Below are 18750 nucleotides of genomic sequence, written 5' to 3'. Positions count from 1 at the left end.
ACTCATCATCATCCTCCCTTATGAGCGCGTGCCTGACAACCACTTCCATTTTATCTGCGAGTGCTTGAGTGTGTATCTCTTGGCCTCTTGGTTCACGACGCGTGGTTGCCTCTCCTGACAACAGAGTCTTTCATTCCATGAGATTAGAGTCTTCGTGGTATAAGATAGAATCAATTGGCAGCATTCTTGAGATACAGAAAGTCTAAACCTTGTCTGTGGTATTCCAAGTAGGATCTGGGATGGGATGACTGTGACGAGCTTCAAACTCATGAGTGTTGGGCGCAGTGACAGTGCGCAAAAGGATCAATGGATCTTATTCCGACATGATCGAGAACCGACAGATTATTAGCCATGCGGGAAACCGCAGAGGACCATTTTCACTAAGATGATGGATGGTAGCCATTGACAACGGTGATCCACCTACATATAGCTTGCCATGGAAAGGAGTATGAATGATTGGATGAAGGTAGTAGGAAAGCTGAGATTCAAGAAGAACAAAGCTTCTCCACATGCTTATCTGAAATTTCCACCAATGAATTGCATAAGTATCTCTATCTTATTTTATGTCTTATTCAGCTTTTAATTATTAAAACCCCATAACCATTTGAATCTGCCTGACTGAGATTTACAAGGTGACCATAGCTTGCTTCAAGCCGACAATCTCCGTGGGATCGACCCTTACTCACGTAAGGTATTACTTGGACGACCCAGTGCACTTGCTGGTCAGGTTCACGGAGTTGTGCTTCATGATTTCGTGTACCAAGTTTTTGGCACCGTTGCCGGGGATTATTCCAGTTTGGACAACTGACAGTTCATCTTGTTGCTTAGATTAGGTAATTTTCTTTTTATTTTGTTCTTCAGAATTTTTAAGAACAAATTCTAGAGTTTAATATGATGCTTTTATCATCACAGGAGCTAGTTGATTCCCATCAATTTAGCTGTTGTATGTAATGTCTTGCTGGAGCTTGGCTGGCCATGTCTAATCTTTTTTTAGACTGAAGCTTTAGACTAACATTGCATGATTCTTGGAATTCTTATTAAAAAAATTTTAAGTTTCTTGTTTTATTTTCCAAAAATAATTTTCGAAAAAATTAAAAAAAATCATAAAATCATAAAATCAAAAAATATTTTGTGCTTCTTGTTTGAGTCTATGTCAATTTTTAAGTTTGGTGTCAATTGCTTGTTTATATTTTTCTTGCAAATTTTTGAAAACTCATGCATGGTGTTTTTTATGATCTTCTCTTGTTTTGTGTCTTTTGTTGTTTCTCATGTGCATCCTCAATTTATTAGTGTCTCTAGTATGAAAATTTCTAAGTTTGGTGTCTTGCATGTCTTTCTTTTCTTAAAAATTTTCAAAAAATATGTTCTTGATATTCATCTTGACATTCAAAGTGTTCTTGCATGCATTATTTATTTGATCTTAGTTTTTCATGATTAGTTTCATTTTGTTGTTTTTCTCTCTCATCATTAAAAATTAAAAAAAAAATTCAAAATTATGTCTTTTGAAGTCAATAATACAGAGAGTTGAAGATTCAGAACATACAGTAGAGGAATCACAGAGAAAAAGCTGGACATTCAAAACACCCAGTGAAGAAGGAATTCTGGCGTTTAAACACCAGCCAGGGTACCTAGCTGGGCGTTTAACGCCCAAGAAGGTAGACAAGTGGGCGTTAAACGCCAGAATGGATACCATTCTGGGCGTTTAACGCCATGATAGCACCAAGGAGGTAGTTTTGTTTTCAATTCAAATCTTTTTCAATTTTTCAAGTTTTAAAACTAACTTTTCAAAATCTTATCTTTTTCATATCTTCTCATATCAATCATATATTTTTCAATATCAAATCTTTTTCATTTTTCTTTCAATATTTTCGAAAATCCTTGCTAACAATTAATGTTCTCATTAAAAAATTTCAAGTTTGTTACTTTTATGTTAAGAAAGGTTCAATATTTGAATTTTAGAATCATATCTTTTAAATTCTTGTTAGTCAAGTCATCAATTTTAAAAAAATCAAATCTTTTTCAACCATATCTTTTCAATCATATCCTTTTAAAAATCAAATTTTCTTCAATCATATCTTTTTAAAATCAAATTTTTTCAATTATATCTCTTCTAATTTGATTTCAAATTTTTTCTTTTCTAACTTCTTATCTTTTTAAAAATTATTTTCAAATATTTTTCAACTTCCGACTTCTATGGGAGAAGCATCTCTATTCCTACCATTTGAGCAAACAACTTTGAGCTTAAGCCTCAATTAGTTTCTCTGATGCAATAGAATTACAAGTTTTATGGACTTCCATTGGAAGATCCTCATCAGTTCTTGGCTGAATTTTTACAAATCTGTGACACTGTTAAGACCAATGGAGTTGATCTCGAGGTCTATATACTCATGCTTTTCCCTTTTTCTGTAAGAGACAGAGCTAGTATATGGTTGAACTAACAACATAGAGATAGCTTAAACTCTTGGAAAAAGCTAGTCAATGCCTTCCTAGCTAAATTCTTTCCACCTCAAAAGATGAGTAAGCTTAGAGTGGAAGTTCAAACCTTCAAACAGAAGGAAGGTGAATCCCTCTATGAAGCTTGGGAAATATACAAGCAATTAATTAGAAGGTGTCTTTTTGACACGCTTTCAGAATGTAGCATCATAGGAATCTTCTATGATGGTCTATCTGAGTTATCCTAGATGTCATTGGACCATTCTGCATGTGGATCTATTCATCTGAGGAAAATGTCTGTAGAAGCCCAGAAAGTCATTGAAATGGTTATAAATAACCAGTTCATGTACACTTCTGAAAGAAATCCTGTGAGCAATGGGACAACTCAGAAGAAAGGAGTTCTTAAGATTGATACTCTGAATGCCATATTGGCTCAGAACAAAATATTGACTCAGTAAGTCAATATAATTTCTCAGAATCTGACTGGATTGCAAGCTGCATCTGGCAGTGCTAAAGAAGCCTCCTCTAAAGGAGAAGCTTATGACCCTGAGAATCCTACAATAGAAGAGGTGAATTACATGGGAGAACCCTATGGAAACACCTAAAATTCTTCATGGAGGAATCACCCAAATTTCTCATGGAAGGATCAACAAAAGCCTCAACAAGGCTTCAATAACAATAATGGTGGGAGAAACAGGGTTGGCAATAGCAAACCTTTCCCGTCAAGACCACACTAAGTTTCATGAATGAAACAAGATCCTCCATTAGAAATTTGGAGGCACAAGTGGGTCAGCTGAGTAAAAGAGTTACCGAAACTCCTCCTAGCACTCTCCCAAGCAATACAGAAGAGAATCCAAAAAGAGAGTACAAGGCCATCAACAAAACCAAAGTGGCCGAATGCACAGAGGAGGAGGAGAACGTGAATCCCAGTGAGGAAGACCTCATGGGACGTCCTTTGCACAAAAAGGAGTTCCCTATTGGGGAACCAAGGGAATCTGAGGCTCATACAGAGACCATAGAGATTCCATTGAAACTACTTCTGCCATTCATGAGATTTGATGAATTTTCTTCCTCTGAAGAGGATGAAGATATTACTGAAGAGCAAGTTGCTAAGTACCTTGGAGCAATCATTAGTGAGCTGAACGCCTTGACTCAGCTGAAGATACCTCAAAAGAAACCAGATCCCGGAAGGTTCTTAATACCTTGCACCATAGGCACCATGACCTTTGAGAAGGCTCTGTGTGACCTGGGGTCAGGCATAAACCTCATGCCACTCTGTGTAATAGAGAAACTGGGAATCTTTGAGGTACAAGTTGCAAGAATCTCACTAGAGATGGCAGACAAATTAAATAAACAGGCTTATGGACTTGTAGAGGATGTCTTGGTAAAGGTTGAAGGCCTTTATATCCCTGCTGACTTCATAATCCTAGACACTGAGAAGGATGAGGATGAATCCATCATCCTTGGCAGACCCTTCCTAGCCACAGCAAAAACTGTGATTGATGTTGACAGAGGAGAGTTGGTCCTTCAAGTGAATGAGGACTACCTTGTGTTTAAGGCTCAAGAATCTCCTTCTGTACACATGGAGAAGAAGCATGAAAAGCTTCTCTCAATACAGAGTCAACCAAAGCCCCTACATACAAATTCTAAGTTTGGTGTTGGGAGGCCCCAACCATGCTTTGAATATCTGTGAAGCTCCATGAGATCTCACTGTCAAGCTATTGACATTAAAGAAGCGCTTATTGGGAGGCAACCCAATTTTTATTTTATGATAATTTTCTATTTTTCGTTGTTATTTTATGTTCTCTTTAGGTTGATGATCATGTGGAGTCACAAAAACAACTACAAAAATCAAAGCAAACTCAAAAACAGCATTAAAAATAGCACATCCTGGAGGAGGAGCTTACTAGCGTTTAAACGCCAGTAAGGGTAGTAGAATGGGCGTTAAACGCCCAGTCTGGCACCATTCTGGGCGTTTAACACTAGAAAAGGGCACCAGACTGGTGTTTAACGCCATAAAAGGGCACCAGACTGGCGTTTAACGCCAGAAAAGGGCACCAAGTTGGCGTTCAACGCCAGAAAGGGAAGAAAAGCTGGCGTTAAACGCTAGAAATAGGAAGCAATCTGGCGTTTAATGCCAGGATCAGCACTCAGAGGGCGTTTACACGCTAGAATGGTGCAGGGATGAGAAATCCTTGACACCTCAAGATCTGTGGATCCCATAGGATCCCCACCTACCTCAACTCACTCTCTCTCTTCTTTACACATTCCAATAATACCCTTCCCCAAATACCCTTCACCAATCACCTCCACCTCTCTTCCCCATCACCTCTTCACCACTCACATCCACCCACTCTTCCCTAAAAGCCCCACCTACCCCACCATTCACAATTCAAAAACCTTCCCTTCCAAACCCAACCCTAATACAAAAAAACCACCAATCTCTCCACTTCTATATAAACCCCCACCCCTCCTTCATTTTCACACATCATAAACATTTCTTTCCCCCTTGGCCGAACCACTCACCACTCTCCATCTCCTCTATTTCTTCTTCTTCTCCGTCCTTCTTTCTTCTTTTGCTTGAGGACGATCAAACCTTTTAAGTTTGGTATGGAAAAAGCATTGCTTTTTGTGTTTACATAACCATTTATGGCACCTAAGGCCGGAGAAACCTCTAGAAAGAGGAAAGAGAAGGCAAAAGCTTCCACCTCTGAGTCATGAAAGATGGAGAGATTCATCTCAAAGGTCCATCAAGACCACTTCTATGAAGTTGTGGCCAAGAAGAAGGTGATCCCTGATGTCCCTTTCATGCTCAAAAGGAATGAGTATCCAGAGATCCGACATGAGATTCGAAAAAGAGGTTGGGAGTTCTCACCAACCCCATTCAACAAGTTGAAATCTTAATGGTTCAAGAGTTCTCTACTAATGCATGTATCACCAAGAACCATGATCAAAGTGTGAACCCGAACCCAAAGAATTGGCCTACAATGGTTCGGGAGAAATACTTAGATTTCAGTCCGGAAAATGTAAGGTTGGCATTCAACTTGCCAATGATGCAAGGAGATGCATGCCCCTACACTAGAAGGGTCAACTTTGATCGAAGGTTGGACCAAGTCCTCATGGACATATGTGTAGAAGGAGCTCAGTGGAATAGATACTCCAAAGGCAAGCCAGTTCATTTGAGAAGGCATGACCTTAAACCCGTGGCTAGAGGATGGTTGGAATTCATCCAACACTCCATCATTCCTACTAGCAACCGATCTGAAGTGACTGTAGATCAGGCTATCATCATCCATAACATCATGATTGGAGAGGAAGTAGAAGTTCATAAGGTCATATCTCTAGAACTCTACAAAGTGGCTGACAAAACCTCCACTTTAGCAAGGTTACCCTTCCCTCATCTCATCTGTCACCTAGGCAATTTGGCTGGAATTGTCATGGAGGAAGACATCCTCATTGATGAGAACAAGCCCATCACCAAAAAGAGGATGGAGCAAATAAGAGAGCCCACTTATGGACCTCAACAAGAGTATGAGGAAGTCCCTCATCAAGCAATCCCTGAGATGCCTCAAGGGATGCAATTTTCTCCACACAACTATTGGGAGCAACTCAACACCTCTTTGGGAGATTTGAGTTCCAATATGGAGCAACTAAGGATGGAGCACTAAGAGCACTCCATTATTCTCCATAAAATTAGAGAGGATCAAATAGCAATGAGGGAAGAGCAACAAATGCAAGGAAGAGACATTGAGGAGCTCAAGCACTCCATAGGTTCTTCAAGAAGGAGAACTAGCCGCCATCACTAAGGTGGACCCGTTCTTTAATTTTCTTGTTCTTATTTTTCTATTTTTTTATTTTTATGCTTTATATGTTATCTATGTTTGTGTCTTCATTACATGATCATTAGTGTCTAATGTCTATGTCTTAAAGCTATGAATAATTCCATGAATCCTTCACCTCTCTTAAATGAAAAATGTTCCTAATTACAAAAGAACAATAAGTACATGAATTTCAAATTTTATCTTGAAATTAGTTTAATTATTTTGATGTGGTGGCAATACTTTTTATTTTTCTGAATGAATGCTTGAACAGTGCATATTTTTTATAGTGAAGTTTATGAATGTTAAAATTGTTGGCTCTTGAAAGAATGATGAACAAAGAGAAATGTTGTTGATAATCTGAAAAATCATGAAATTGATTCTTGAAGCAAGAAAAAGTAGTGAAAAAGAAAAAAAAAGTAGCAAAAAAAGGGCGAAAAAGAAAAAGAAAGAAAAGGAAAAAGCAAGCAAAAAAAGCCAATAGCCCTTTTAAACCAAAAGGCAAGGGTAAAAAGGGATCCAAGGCTTTGAGCATTAATGGATAGGAGGGGCAAGGAAATAATATCCAAGCCTAAGCGGCTAAATCAAGCTGTCCCTAGCCATATGCTTGTGTCATGAAGGTCCAAGTGAAAAGCTTGACACTGAGTAGTTAAAGTCGTGATCCAAAGCAGAAAGAGTGTGCTTAAGAACTCTGGACACCTCTAACTAGGGACTTTAGCAAAGCTGACTCACAATCTAAAAAGGTTCACCCAGTTATGTGTCTGTGGCATTTATGTATCCGGTGGTAATACTGGAAAACAAATTGCTTAGGGTCACGGCCAAGGCTCATAAAGTAGTTGTGTTCAAGAATCAATATGCTGAACTATGAGAATCAATAACACTATCTAAATTCTGAGTTCCTATAGATGCCATTCATTTTTAATTTCAACGGATAAAGTGAGATGCCAAAACTATTCATTGATATTGTGAGATTGATGCACAAAAACTTGTCTCTCAACAAATTTCTCTTCGGCAAGTATACCGAATTGTCGTCAAGTAAAAACTCAAAATAGAGTGAGGTCAAATCCACAGGGATTAACAGATTAAGCAATCAATGGTTAATTAATTATCCTAGTTAGATGAATCATATTTGAGTGATAAGTAACAAGGAAAATTAAATGGCATAAAAGTAAAGAAAGCAATAAAGTGCAGAAAAGTAAAATGGCAAGAAAAGTAAATGTAAGAACTAAAAATAAAATGAACATTCGGATCAGGAGATATTGTAATCCTCCAGATCAAGTTCATTCTCATCTCTTCCTCAATCGATGCATTCATTGATCTCCTTGGCAATCTTAAGTGATTAGATCCCAATTCCTTGGCAACCCAATCTCTCTAAGCTTGAACAATTTCCCAATTCCTTGATTTAATTGCTCATGGGAAGAATACTAATAAAAAAAATTGCAGATAATTAAACAATACTAATAAAAATAATTGTAGATAATTATATAAATTAAACAATACTAATAAAAATAATTGCAGATAATTATATAAATTAAAACTATTTTTTCATAAATATTAAATTTATAAAATATTCAAAATCTATTGTTATAAAAAATAACAAATATTATTTTAAAAAAATAAAATTAAAATAAATTTATTATAAATATTATATATTATTATAAATATATAAAACATATTATATTTTGAACACATAAAGCTAAAATAAATTTATAATAAATATTACATATTTTTATTATAAATATATAATAAATATTTAATATAAAGAAATAAAATTAAAATAATAATTTTTCCCTAAGTAATAAACCAATACATACAGCGAATAAAAAACAAGAGCTAAGCCCTCATCTTCTCTTCGAAAGCAGCAAAAAGCGAAGAACGCTCTTCCTCCTTCCACCGTACCGAACCCTAAACCACCCATCAGAATCAGAGACGCATCGCACCACAGCTCTCCATGAAGGCGTAAATCACACCATCATCGGAATCACAAGGAAGCCCTAAAGCGCATCTCACAATCATCGCACCAGCATCGTCGCTGCGCTGCGTTCTTCCGGAATCGTCGCTGCGCTGCGTTCTTCCCGAATCGTCGCTGCCTCCTTCTTCCCGGCGTCGCTGAGTCTCTCCTCTCTGCGGCGTCGGTGCTTCTCCCCTCTCTGAGGCTTCACTGCTTCTCCACGGCGTCCTTGATCTCCCCTGTTCTGCTTCTGGTTCGCTGCTTCTATCTTGCTGTGTCTGCTTCAGTGTCTTAGCTGATTCTGGATTGTGCTTTGCTGCTGTTGCTTTGCTGCTGCTGGTTTGCTGCATTGGCTGTTTGTGGGTTGTCATCTGTGGTAAGGGGTCTTCTTCTCTGATTTTCTGTTTTTTAGTTAGGGCTTGATTGGTTGTTTGGTATTTTTGTTGGCTGTGAAAAGTGGTGAAATTTGTGAACATGAGCAAGATGAGGGTTGAATGTTGACTGAGCTTTTGTTCTGGTTTGAATTTGGACTGTGTACTTGTGAAATGATCCTGGGGCTTAGGTTAGTCTGTTATTTAAGGTAGCAAAACTTTTATTATCTGCGAGTAGTGTGTTCAATGGCATTATGGTTCTGTTTCTCTGCTCTCTGAGGTGTTCTATGGTGGATTCCCAATAACTCTTTATTGAGGATTATAGAGTAATTTCTATATTGCTGTTTCTCAATTGTTTATTTTTTATTTTATTTATCTGCTTTGTTTATTTTAGCCTTGTTGTATAATGTTATTATTTGAGTGAGTTATGGACTGCTTTTCATGTTGGTTGGTTTCATCTAGGATAACAGAGGAATTTCAAGCTTATTCCAACTATTCGACTTAGAGATTAGCATAAATTCTGCTCTTCTTCCTACATACCTCAATTAATCAGGATAAATATTTATTATGTTAAATATTTGATGGAAAATGTGATGCTTGTAGATGCTCCCCATTCTTGATTCGCAGTTACAATGACCAAATACCAATCGATGACCCCTTTGAATATATGTATATAATACTGGTTTTAATGGCAATCTGGCTTGCTGCTTTTCCGATTTCTGCTCTTCTTTTCTTAAGCATATCAATTGATAAATCAATTTTATAAGCCTGAATCTTATTGCAAGCTAAGCTTTAGCAAAAAACCAAAAACAGCATCGTTTCATTTGAGCTATTTCATTTTTCTTTAAATTGTTGTTAACAAATAATGAAGTTCCAACCGTTTTATATACTTTTCTTAATAATTAATTATGGTGCCTGATGCATGTCTTGTGAAGGGAACCCCCACACCAATATCAGCCTTTCATTTTCAACAAGTGTCACTTGTGACTCATCACACATTAGGAACCCCACCTTCCTCTCTTTCTTTTCTAAAATCTTCTTATCAACCACAATTGAAATTATGATGTGTTAGTTTGTGAACTAATATTTAAAGAGTAATGATAATATTATTCTGCTCTTGATAATTCTATTGTTTGATTTTTTAGTTATATATCACTTTTAAAAATAAGATTTCTAAAAACTGGTTTTAAAAGTGAATTTTTTGTTAAAAAATCTGGTTATAAATTACTTATATTTTTATTCTTTGTTGCTGTTTTAGTTTGTCTCTTTAAAACCAGAAAAAGAGAATCAAATAGCGGATCTCTCTGTAGCTGCGACTACCTTAGACATTGAGCTACACTACAGGTAAATCACTTAATATATTATTTTTTTTAATTTTGTTTGAACATTTAATTGTTAAGAATATTTACTGATTAATTGTTTGCTTAAGCTTCTTTGCATAGTTTGTTAGATATAAATTGTTAGTCTCTTGATTGGTTGAGATGTTCTCTTTCAAACATGTGTGGTTGACTTCTAGAAATTTTTTAGAGGCAATAAGCTCTTGATTAGAAAAAATCACTTATAGTTAGTCTAAAACATATGCTCGTGTTCTTTTATTTTAGTTGACAAAGTAATGGACAAAGGGTGGACTAGTTTACCAAGACATACTGAGGGTTACCAACATGGTGTTAATTCATTTTTGGATTTTGCCTTTTCTAAAGGTAGACCACAAGGACAAGAAATTCTTTGTCCTTGTTCTATATGTAATAACTTTAGTTGGGGGCGAAGGGATGAAGTTTATGATCATTTAATAAGTAAGGGATTTCAAAAAGGTTACACTGTGTGGGTTCATCACGGCGAAAGGATAAGTCACATGGATAGTGAATCCGATGAGAGTGAAGTCCATGAAGGATTTGTCGACGACATTGATGGGCTGCTAAACGAGACGTTTCGGCATGTGCTGGAAGGAGATAAAGATGCTGATGGGCCAAATGAAGATGCAAAAAAGTTTTATAACTTGCTTGAAGAAGGAAAACAGGAGTTATATCCTGGCTGTAAAAAATTTTTGACATTATCATTCATTATCCGTTTGTATTTGTTGAAGACTCTTAATGGTTGGAGCAACGCATCCTTTACTGCTCTACTTGAATTACTGAAAGAAGCGATTCCTCATTTGAATATTCCTGATTCTTTCAATAAAATCAAGGTCATGGTAAAAGATTTAGGACTTGGTTATAATAAAATTCATGCTTGTCCCAACGATTGTGTTCTGTTCCGGGATACATATGAAGATGATGAATTTTGTCCAATTTGTGGAGATTCCAGGTACATAGAAAATGTTGAGGTAGATATAGAAGTTGATAAGTTGAAGAAAAAACCTGTGCCTGCGAAGGTTTTGAGGCATTTTCCCTTGATTCCAAGGCTTAAGAAGCTGTTCCTGTGTTCCAAAACAGCTGAATCATTAAGGTGGCATGATGAACATCGTTCAAAGGATGGAAAGTTAAGACACCCAGCTGATGGTCAATCATGGAAAGACTTTGACAGGCTTCATCCCGATTTTGCTAAAGAATCTCGTAACATAAGATTAGGGCTAGCTAGCGATGGATTTAATCCATTTAGAACCATGAACATCTCCCATAGTACATGGCCGGTAGTTTTGGTCGCATACAATCTTCCTCCATGGTGTTGCATGAAACCAGAATATGTCATGATGTCCTTGCTCATCCCTGGTCCGTGTTCGCCTGGAAAAAGCATTGATGTGTATCTTCAGCCATTAATTGAAGAGTTGAAGGTTTTATGGGAAGTTGGAATGGAAACATATGATGCTTCAAAGAATCAAACTTTTCAACTACATGCAGCACTTTTATGGACCATAAGTGACTTTCCAGCTTATGCTATGTTATCCGGTTGGAGCACAAAGGGAAAGCTAGCATGTCCTTGCTGTAATTATGACACCTCCTCTTGTTATTTAAAACATAGCCGGAAGATGTGCTACATGGATCACCGTAAATTTTTGGCTATGGATCATCCATATAGGATGGACAAAAGATCTTTCAATGGCGATGTTGAATTGAGGTCAACACCAGCTTTATTAGATGGGGAACAAATTTTTGAAGATTTGAAAGATTTTGAAAATGTATTTGGAAAGAAGCAAAAAAATAAAATTGATGGTCCATGGAAGAAAAGGTCCATTTTCTTTGAGTTGCCATATTGGAAGCAAAACACATTGCGCCATTGTCTTGATGTTATGCACATCGAGAAAAACGTTTGTGATAACATAATTGGAACTTTATTAGACATTCCAGGAAAGTCCAAAGATCATGCAAATGCTCGTTACGATCTCAAAGATATGGGCATAAGAAAAAAACTTCAACCAAAGGAGATAGATGGTGGCAAGAAAGCCAAAATTGCTAAGGCTTGTTTTAACCTTACTAATCAAGAAAAAACCATTTTTTGTGATATTTTGAAGTCAGTAAAATTGCTGTCTGGTAGTGCCTCAAATATTTCTCGGTGTGTTCATGTTGCTGAATAAAAGATATCAGGCTACAAAAGTCATGATGCTCATTTTATGTTGCATTATTTATTGCAAGTAGCTATAAAATGCACAATGCAGAATCAAGTAGCTGGCCCTTTAATTTATCTAGGTTCATTCTTTTGTTCCTTGTGCCAAAAAGTTGTTGAAAATGATACAATAGATCATTTGGAAGTAGATATTAGAGAGATTTTGTGCCAATTGGAAAGAATATTTCCTCCTAGTTTCTTTGATATAATGGTCCATTTGCCTATTCATCTGGTAAATGAGTTGAGGTTGGGTGGCCCAGTTCAATTTAGGTGGATGTACCCCATCGAGAGATATCTGTGTAGGTTAAAGTCCTACGTTCGCAATAAGAGCCGCCCCGAAGGTTCAATTGCTGAAGGATATTTAGCTGAGGAATGCTTGACATTTTGCTCAAGGTATTTAAGTCCTGATGTGGATACAAGGCTGAGTAGGAGGACACAAAATTATGATAATTGCAGTGAAGCTGACGTATGTCATGATAGCTATTTTGCATGCTTGGGGCGACCAATTGGTGGAAAGAGGAAAGGGCAACCTTTTTCTCTAGATACCAACTAAAAAATACAAGCTCATCGATACATCTTATTCAATTGTGATAAAGTTAAAGACTACATTAGGTATTTTTCTTATATATTTTCCAGTTACGAATTCTCTATTAGCAAATTTAACTTACTCGCTCTTTGCTTACTTTAGAGAGTATGAGGAACATGTCAACAATCAAACTAAAGGTAGAAAATGGAAGAAGGCAAAAACTCTAAGCCATGATTTTAGTGAATGATTCAAAGAGCGTGCTTCTCATGAAGGTGTTCCGAAACAACTTAAAGATTTGTCTAGAGGCCCAAACACAGTTGCAAAACAATTTTCTAGTTATGTAATCAATGGCTACAAATTTCAAACTAGAGAACATGATGCAAGCCACACAACTCAAAACAGTGGTGTGACTTTGGTGTGCGAAACACCAAGCTTTGCTAGTGCCAAGGACAACAACCCAATGACCAAAGCTGTAACATATTTTGGTGCAATAAAAGACATAATTGAGTTAGACTATTATGCATGTTTCAAATTTGTTCTTTTCAATTGTGATTGGTTTGAAGTTGAGGAAGAGAATTTTGGTCTAACTTCAGTTCACTTTAATAAAAGATGTTCTCGGGATGATCCTTTTGTATTAGCTTCACAAGTCCACCAATGTTTTTATATTCAAAACCCTTTTAACAAAGACAAGCATTATGTCATGGACATAGTGCCAAGGGATTTATTCAATGTGTGTGATGGGTATGATGTTGAAGCAGAAGAGTCTAATTAGAAGGACCCCTTTGATCAAGCGAATAATTTGTTTGTGCCAAAGGATAATTGTGAAGTTCAATGGACTAGAGAAGACATGCCCAATACAATCATTGAGAAACCTTCACTTGTTCTACAACAAGCTGAATATGATGATGATTCTGATCTTTAAAGAGATTTCTCTTCTCAACATAGAATAATTTTTTTACTTTTATTTTTGGTGTAATTGTTTATAAACAGGTGCATTTCTTATAGATTCTTGGTTCTTTTAATATGTGATTTGGTTTTTTAATATTATGTTAATAGATTTTTTATGATGTATAATAATCTCATTATTTTATTTCCTTTTTCAGAAAATGTTCAAAAACTTCATTGAAAATGAGATTGATTCAAAGTCAAGTGCTGAATTGCGTGCAAAGTTCTTCAAGAATATAGAAGTTAAGCAAGAAAAGATGTCTTCTAGTCAGCAGCAACATCAACCACCACCACCACTAAAGAGGATAAAAACCCTTACTAATAGGGAAAGGGAGCAGAAGTTAAGAAAAACTGGTGTCCAACCAAATGATAAGCAGAATTTTGTAGAAAAGCCAAAAATTGCAAAAGAAAAAGGGCAGAATTTGAAGAAAAGTAAAGTACAGATGGAAGCAAGTATGACTCACTCACAAGGATCAACATGTAGACAAGAAAAAGAACTTCCTTCTAAATCTACTACTGTGGCTCACAAGGTTACTAACGAAGTAGATTCTAGAATGACTCAAGATTTGAAGAGAAAAGAGACCACAAATGAAGATGATATTGAAGAGTGTGGCAGCTTGCAAGAAAGGCCAACTAAGAAGGGAAAAACACGTCAATTTGCTTCAATGCCGATTGATACTTTTTTTCAACTTAACAATGAACCTGATGGTGAAGAGCAATTGGATGAGAATGAAGGAGATATTATAGAGGAGCAGGACAAGGATTATATTAATCCAACTGAGGCTGAGAACATAGACAATACTTTGAAAGGTAAACTTTTTGCAGGTTCTCAATTTTTTTCCTGTTTACTTTTTCTCAGTTTAGTTAGTTTGTTCAGTTTTTGTTAAATTAGTCAGTTTAGTTATGCATGCTTAGTGGATTATAGGTGGTTAGGAAGTTTTATCTGAATTGTAGTGGATTTAGGGTGAACTTTTTGGTTGCTGCTGATGCCTTTTATGAATGGTTTTATGAGCTGCTTTATCCTTGTTAATGGCTGATTTCATGCCTTATTTTGATTGAGCAATGATGCTGATGGCCTTATTCTGAGCCGGTTTATTAATGCTGATTTGGTTTTAGTGAGTTCATATGGGTTGATTTTACTGTTTAGTGCTGCTTTATCCTTGTTAATGGCTGATTTCATGCCTTATTTTGATTGAGCAATGATGCTGATGGCCTTATTCTGAGCCGGTTTATTAGTGCTGATTTGGTTTTAGCGAGTTCATATGGGTTGATTTTACTGTTTAGTGCTGCTTTATCCTTGTTAATGGCTGATTTCATGCCTTGTTTTGATTAAGCAATGATGATGATGATGGCCTTATTCTGAGCTATTTTATAAGTGCTGAATTGGTTTTAGTGAGTTCATATGGGTTGATTTTGCTGTTTAGTGCTGCTTTATCCTTGTTAATGGCAGATTTCATGCCTTGTTTTTATTGAGCAATGATGATGATGATGGCCTTATTCTGAGCTATTTTATAAGTGCTGAATTGGTTTTAGTGAGTTCATATGGGTTGATTTTGCTGTTTAGTGCTGCTTTATCCTTGTTAATGGCAGATTTCATGCCTTGTTTTTATTGAGCAATGATGATGATGATGGCCTTATTCTGAGCTATTTTATTAGTGCTGATTTGGTTTTAGTGAGTTCATATGGGTTGATTTTACTCTTTAGTGCTGCTTTATCCTTGTTAATTGCTGATTTCATGCCTTATTTTGATTGAGCAATGATGCTGATGGCCTTATTCTGAGCCGGTTTATTAGTGCTGATTTGGTTTTAGTGAGTTCATACGGGTTAATTTTGCTGTTTAGTGCTGCTTTATCCTTGTTAATGGCTGATTTCATGCCTTGTTTTGATTGAGCAATGATGACGATGATGGCCTTATTCTGAGCTATTTTATAAGTGCTGAATTGGTTTTAGTGAGTTCATATGGGTTGATTTTGCTGTTTAGTGCTGCTTTATCCTTGTTAATGGTAGATTTCATGCCTTGTTTCTATTGAGCAATGATGATGATGATGGCCTTATTCTGAGCTATTTTATAAGGGCTGAATTGGTTTTAGTGAGTTCATATGGGTTGATTTTGCTGTTTAGTGTTGCTTTATCCTTGTTAATGGCAGATTTCATGCCTTGTTTTTATTGAGCAATGATGATGATGATGGCCTTATTCTGAGCTATTTTATTAGTGCTGATTTGGTTTTAGTGAGTTCATATGGGTTGATTTTACTGTTTAGTGCTGCTTTATCCTTGTTAATTGCTGATTTCATGCCTTATTTTGATTGAGCAATGATGCTGATGGCCTTATTCTGAGCCGGTTTATTAGTGCTGATTTGGTTTTAGTGAGTTCATATGGGTTGATTTTGCTGTTTAGTGCTGCTTTATCCTTGTTAATGGCTGATTTCATGCCTTGTTTTGATTGAGCAATGATGATGATGATGGCCTTATTCTGAGCTATTTTATAAGTGCTGAATTGGTTTTAGTGAGTTCATATGGGTTGATTTTGCTGTTTAGTGCTGCTTTATCCTTGTTAATGGCAGATTTCATGCCTTGTTTTTATTGAGCAATGATGATGATGATGGCCTTATTCTAAGCTATTTTATTAGTGCTAATTTGGTTTTAGTGAGTTCATATGGGTTGATTTTACTGCTTAGTGCTGCTTTATCCTTGTTAATGGCTGATTTCATGCCTTGTTTTGATTGAGCAATGATGATGATGATGGCCTTATTCTGAGCTATTTTATAAGTGCTGAATTGGTTTTAGTGAGTTCATATGGGTTGATCCCAGCTGTTTAGTACTGCTTTATCCTTGTTAATGGCTGATTTCATGCCTTGTTTTTATTGAGCAATGATGATGATGATGGCCTTATTCTGAGCTATTTTATAAGTGCTGATTTGGTTTTAGTGAGTTCATATGGGTTGATTTTGCTGTTTAGTGTTGCTTTATCCTTGTTAATGGCTGATTTCATGCCTTGTTTTGATTGAGCAATGATGCTGATGGCCTTATTCTGAGCTCTTTATATAGAGACAACAGTGAAGAAAACACGAGGTCCTACACAATGCTTGAAGATTCATGCAAAACAGATGGAGGATAGAGAAGAAATTACTCTAGATAATGAAGGAGAGGCAATTGGTCCTACTGATGAAGCTGTAAATAACTTGAGCAAATTTTTGGGCACATTGGCAAGGAATTCAGATTTTTGTCCATTAATTTACACAAATTGGAAGGGGATTAAAGATAAAGAAGCCATTTGGGAATATGTTCAAGTGAGAATATTATTATTGTTTCTTTTAGAAACTTTTTGGAAATGTACACATGTATTTTATTCTTACTAGCAAATAATTTTTGTGTTTTATAGGCTAAGTTCATTATTCCAACTGAAGGAAAGAGGATAGTCCTTGCTCGTATCAATGACAACTGGAGACGGTATAAGACCACAATCAAGCAAAATCATTTTCTGCCATACAAATGTGTTAACGAAATGCTGAAAAATCGTCCTAAAAGCATACCTGAGAGTCATTTTCACAAGTTGATTGCTTATTGGAGAACTGAGAAAGTTAAGGTAAGACATGTGCAACTTATTGTAGTCTGTTTATGCAATTATGAGTTATATAAATTTATGAGTGAAATATGATAATTTTTTGATAATACTTGTCTCTTGCTATGTAGAAAATGTCTGCACAGAATAAGAAAAATAGGGCACAATAGAAATTTAGCCATCGAAAGGGACCAATAAATTTTGCAAGAATACGTGCAAGATTGGTACAAATTTTTATTCTTTGTGCATTTGTATGTGTATGTGGGGTGCAAGAATACGTGCATTTGTATGTACCAATAAATGCTTGTTGAACTGGACTTATAGGCTGCTTCTAAGGAAAATAATGAACCACCTACTCAAGCAGAAATGTTTGTTGAGACTCGCCAAAGCACAAAGGGAAAATCATTGGATGAAGACACTTTGGATGTTATTGTAAGTATTGGGAGTTAATTTGATTAAAATAGGTTATGGATTTCTTGTGTCTTGGTAATTTGTCCATCATTTGTGGTTATCTTTATGCTTGCAGTTGAGTTAAAACAATGCTGATACTATTCTTAATTGCTATTATTTGATTTGATGTTGTCAAATGATATATGTTTTGAGTCCAAGTGTGTAGTTACTCTTTTTTGTTATTATTATTTTTCTTCTCATTAATATAGGCACATCTGCAAGCTGAGAATAAAAAGTCTAAAGAATCAGCAATTAGAGCTTTTCAATCCATATTTAGCAAAGAGAAGGCAGGGAGAGTGCGATGTCACGGAAGAGTTACCACACCAACTTTGTTGAAGAAAAATGAAGAAATTGCCACCCTTAAGCAGCAACATGTAGTTGAGAAAGCATCATTAGAGGGTAAAGTTGATGTGATGCAAAAAGAAGTAGATGAACTAAAATCGCTTGTTAAGATGATGTTGAAACAAAAAAGTTCAGGAGTGGACCTTGAGATGTTAGCTGCTCAACTAGGAAGCACTTTAGGCAATCCGAACAATGATGCGCATGAGGAGGTATTATTTATTGTTAAAGTTTCTATATTGTTATGATATATATGTTTCTCCTCTCTCTCTCAAACATTTTTAGTAGACATTATTAGTATTAAAGATGTGTAGTTTTATATTTTATTTTTTTCTTTTTTTACAGGAAAACTATGTTGAAGGGGAAATCGAACTTGGTTAAGGTCAAATTTTTAAGAGCAAGTGTTACAGAGTAAAAGTCATGAACTTGTAGATCGGACATGATGATAAATCTATTTGCTACTTAGCTATTTTAACTCTTTTTTGTTATATTTTTTGCAACATTAGATGATATAGTTGAGGTTGTCATGATAGTATTGTGGTATCTTGAATGTGATTGTGGATCTTACAACAATCTTTGTAAGTCAAATTTGATGAAAAATGTTCAATTATTTTTCTTTTGTGACTTTATTCAAATAGTTTAGATTATTTATTGACTATAAATAATTAAAAAAAATGAAATTAATTTCATTCACGAAAAAACTACTATTGTAAATAAAGAATTATATATTACAAAAAACCGTTGTCAAAAGTTAAAAAGGACAACGGTGTTAAAACCGTTGCCAAAAAATAACAACAACGATAACGCTTTAAAAC

General features: G+C 35.9%; 1 protein-coding gene and 1 long non-coding RNA gene across 2 annotated transcripts; both read left to right on the top strand.

The window, feature by feature from the left end:
* Positions 1-10185: 10185 nt before the first annotated feature.
* Positions 10186-13561, top strand: LOC140183518 (uncharacterized). The gene is made up of 4 exons (XM_072231966.1): positions 10186-11494; positions 11849-12062; positions 12417-12579; positions 13454-13561. The coding sequence occupies exons 1-4, from the start codon at positions 10186-10188 to the stop codon at positions 13559-13561; spliced, it is 1794 nt and encodes a 597-aa protein (XP_072088067.1).
* A 656-nt stretch (positions 13562-14217) lies between these two features.
* Positions 14218-18535, top strand: LOC140182699 (uncharacterized). Its single transcript, XR_011878738.1, has 2 exons — positions 14218-14394; positions 18281-18535. It is a non-coding gene; the product is annotated as an uncharacterized lncRNA (long non-coding RNA).
* The last annotated feature ends 215 nt before the right edge of the window (positions 18536-18750 follow it).

Source organism: Arachis hypogaea, chromosome 3 (genome assembly GCF_003086295.3).
Source record: "Arachis hypogaea cultivar Tifrunner chromosome 3, arahy.Tifrunner.gnm2.J5K5, whole genome shotgun sequence".
Classification (NCBI taxonomy): domain Eukaryota; kingdom Viridiplantae; phylum Streptophyta; class Magnoliopsida; order Fabales; family Fabaceae; genus Arachis; species Arachis hypogaea.
Note: the sequence above shows the minus strand (reverse complement) of the source record. Positions and strands in the feature narration are given on the sequence as shown.

Bases quoted from the DNA above. Each gene is read 5' to 3' on its own strand.
- LOC140183518 (XM_072231966.1), top strand. From the start codon at position 10,186: ATGGACAAAGGGTGGACTAGTTTACCAAGACATACTGAGGGTTACCAA. The intron at 11,495-11,848 runs GTAATTATGACA...GAACTTTATTAG, and splicing joins AAAGCTAGCATGTCCTTGCT to ACATTCCAGGAAAGTCCAAA. The intron at 12,580-13,453 runs GTATGTCATGAT...TTTGTGCCAAAG, and splicing joins ATAATTGCAGTGAAGCTGAC to GATAATTGTGAAGTTCAATG.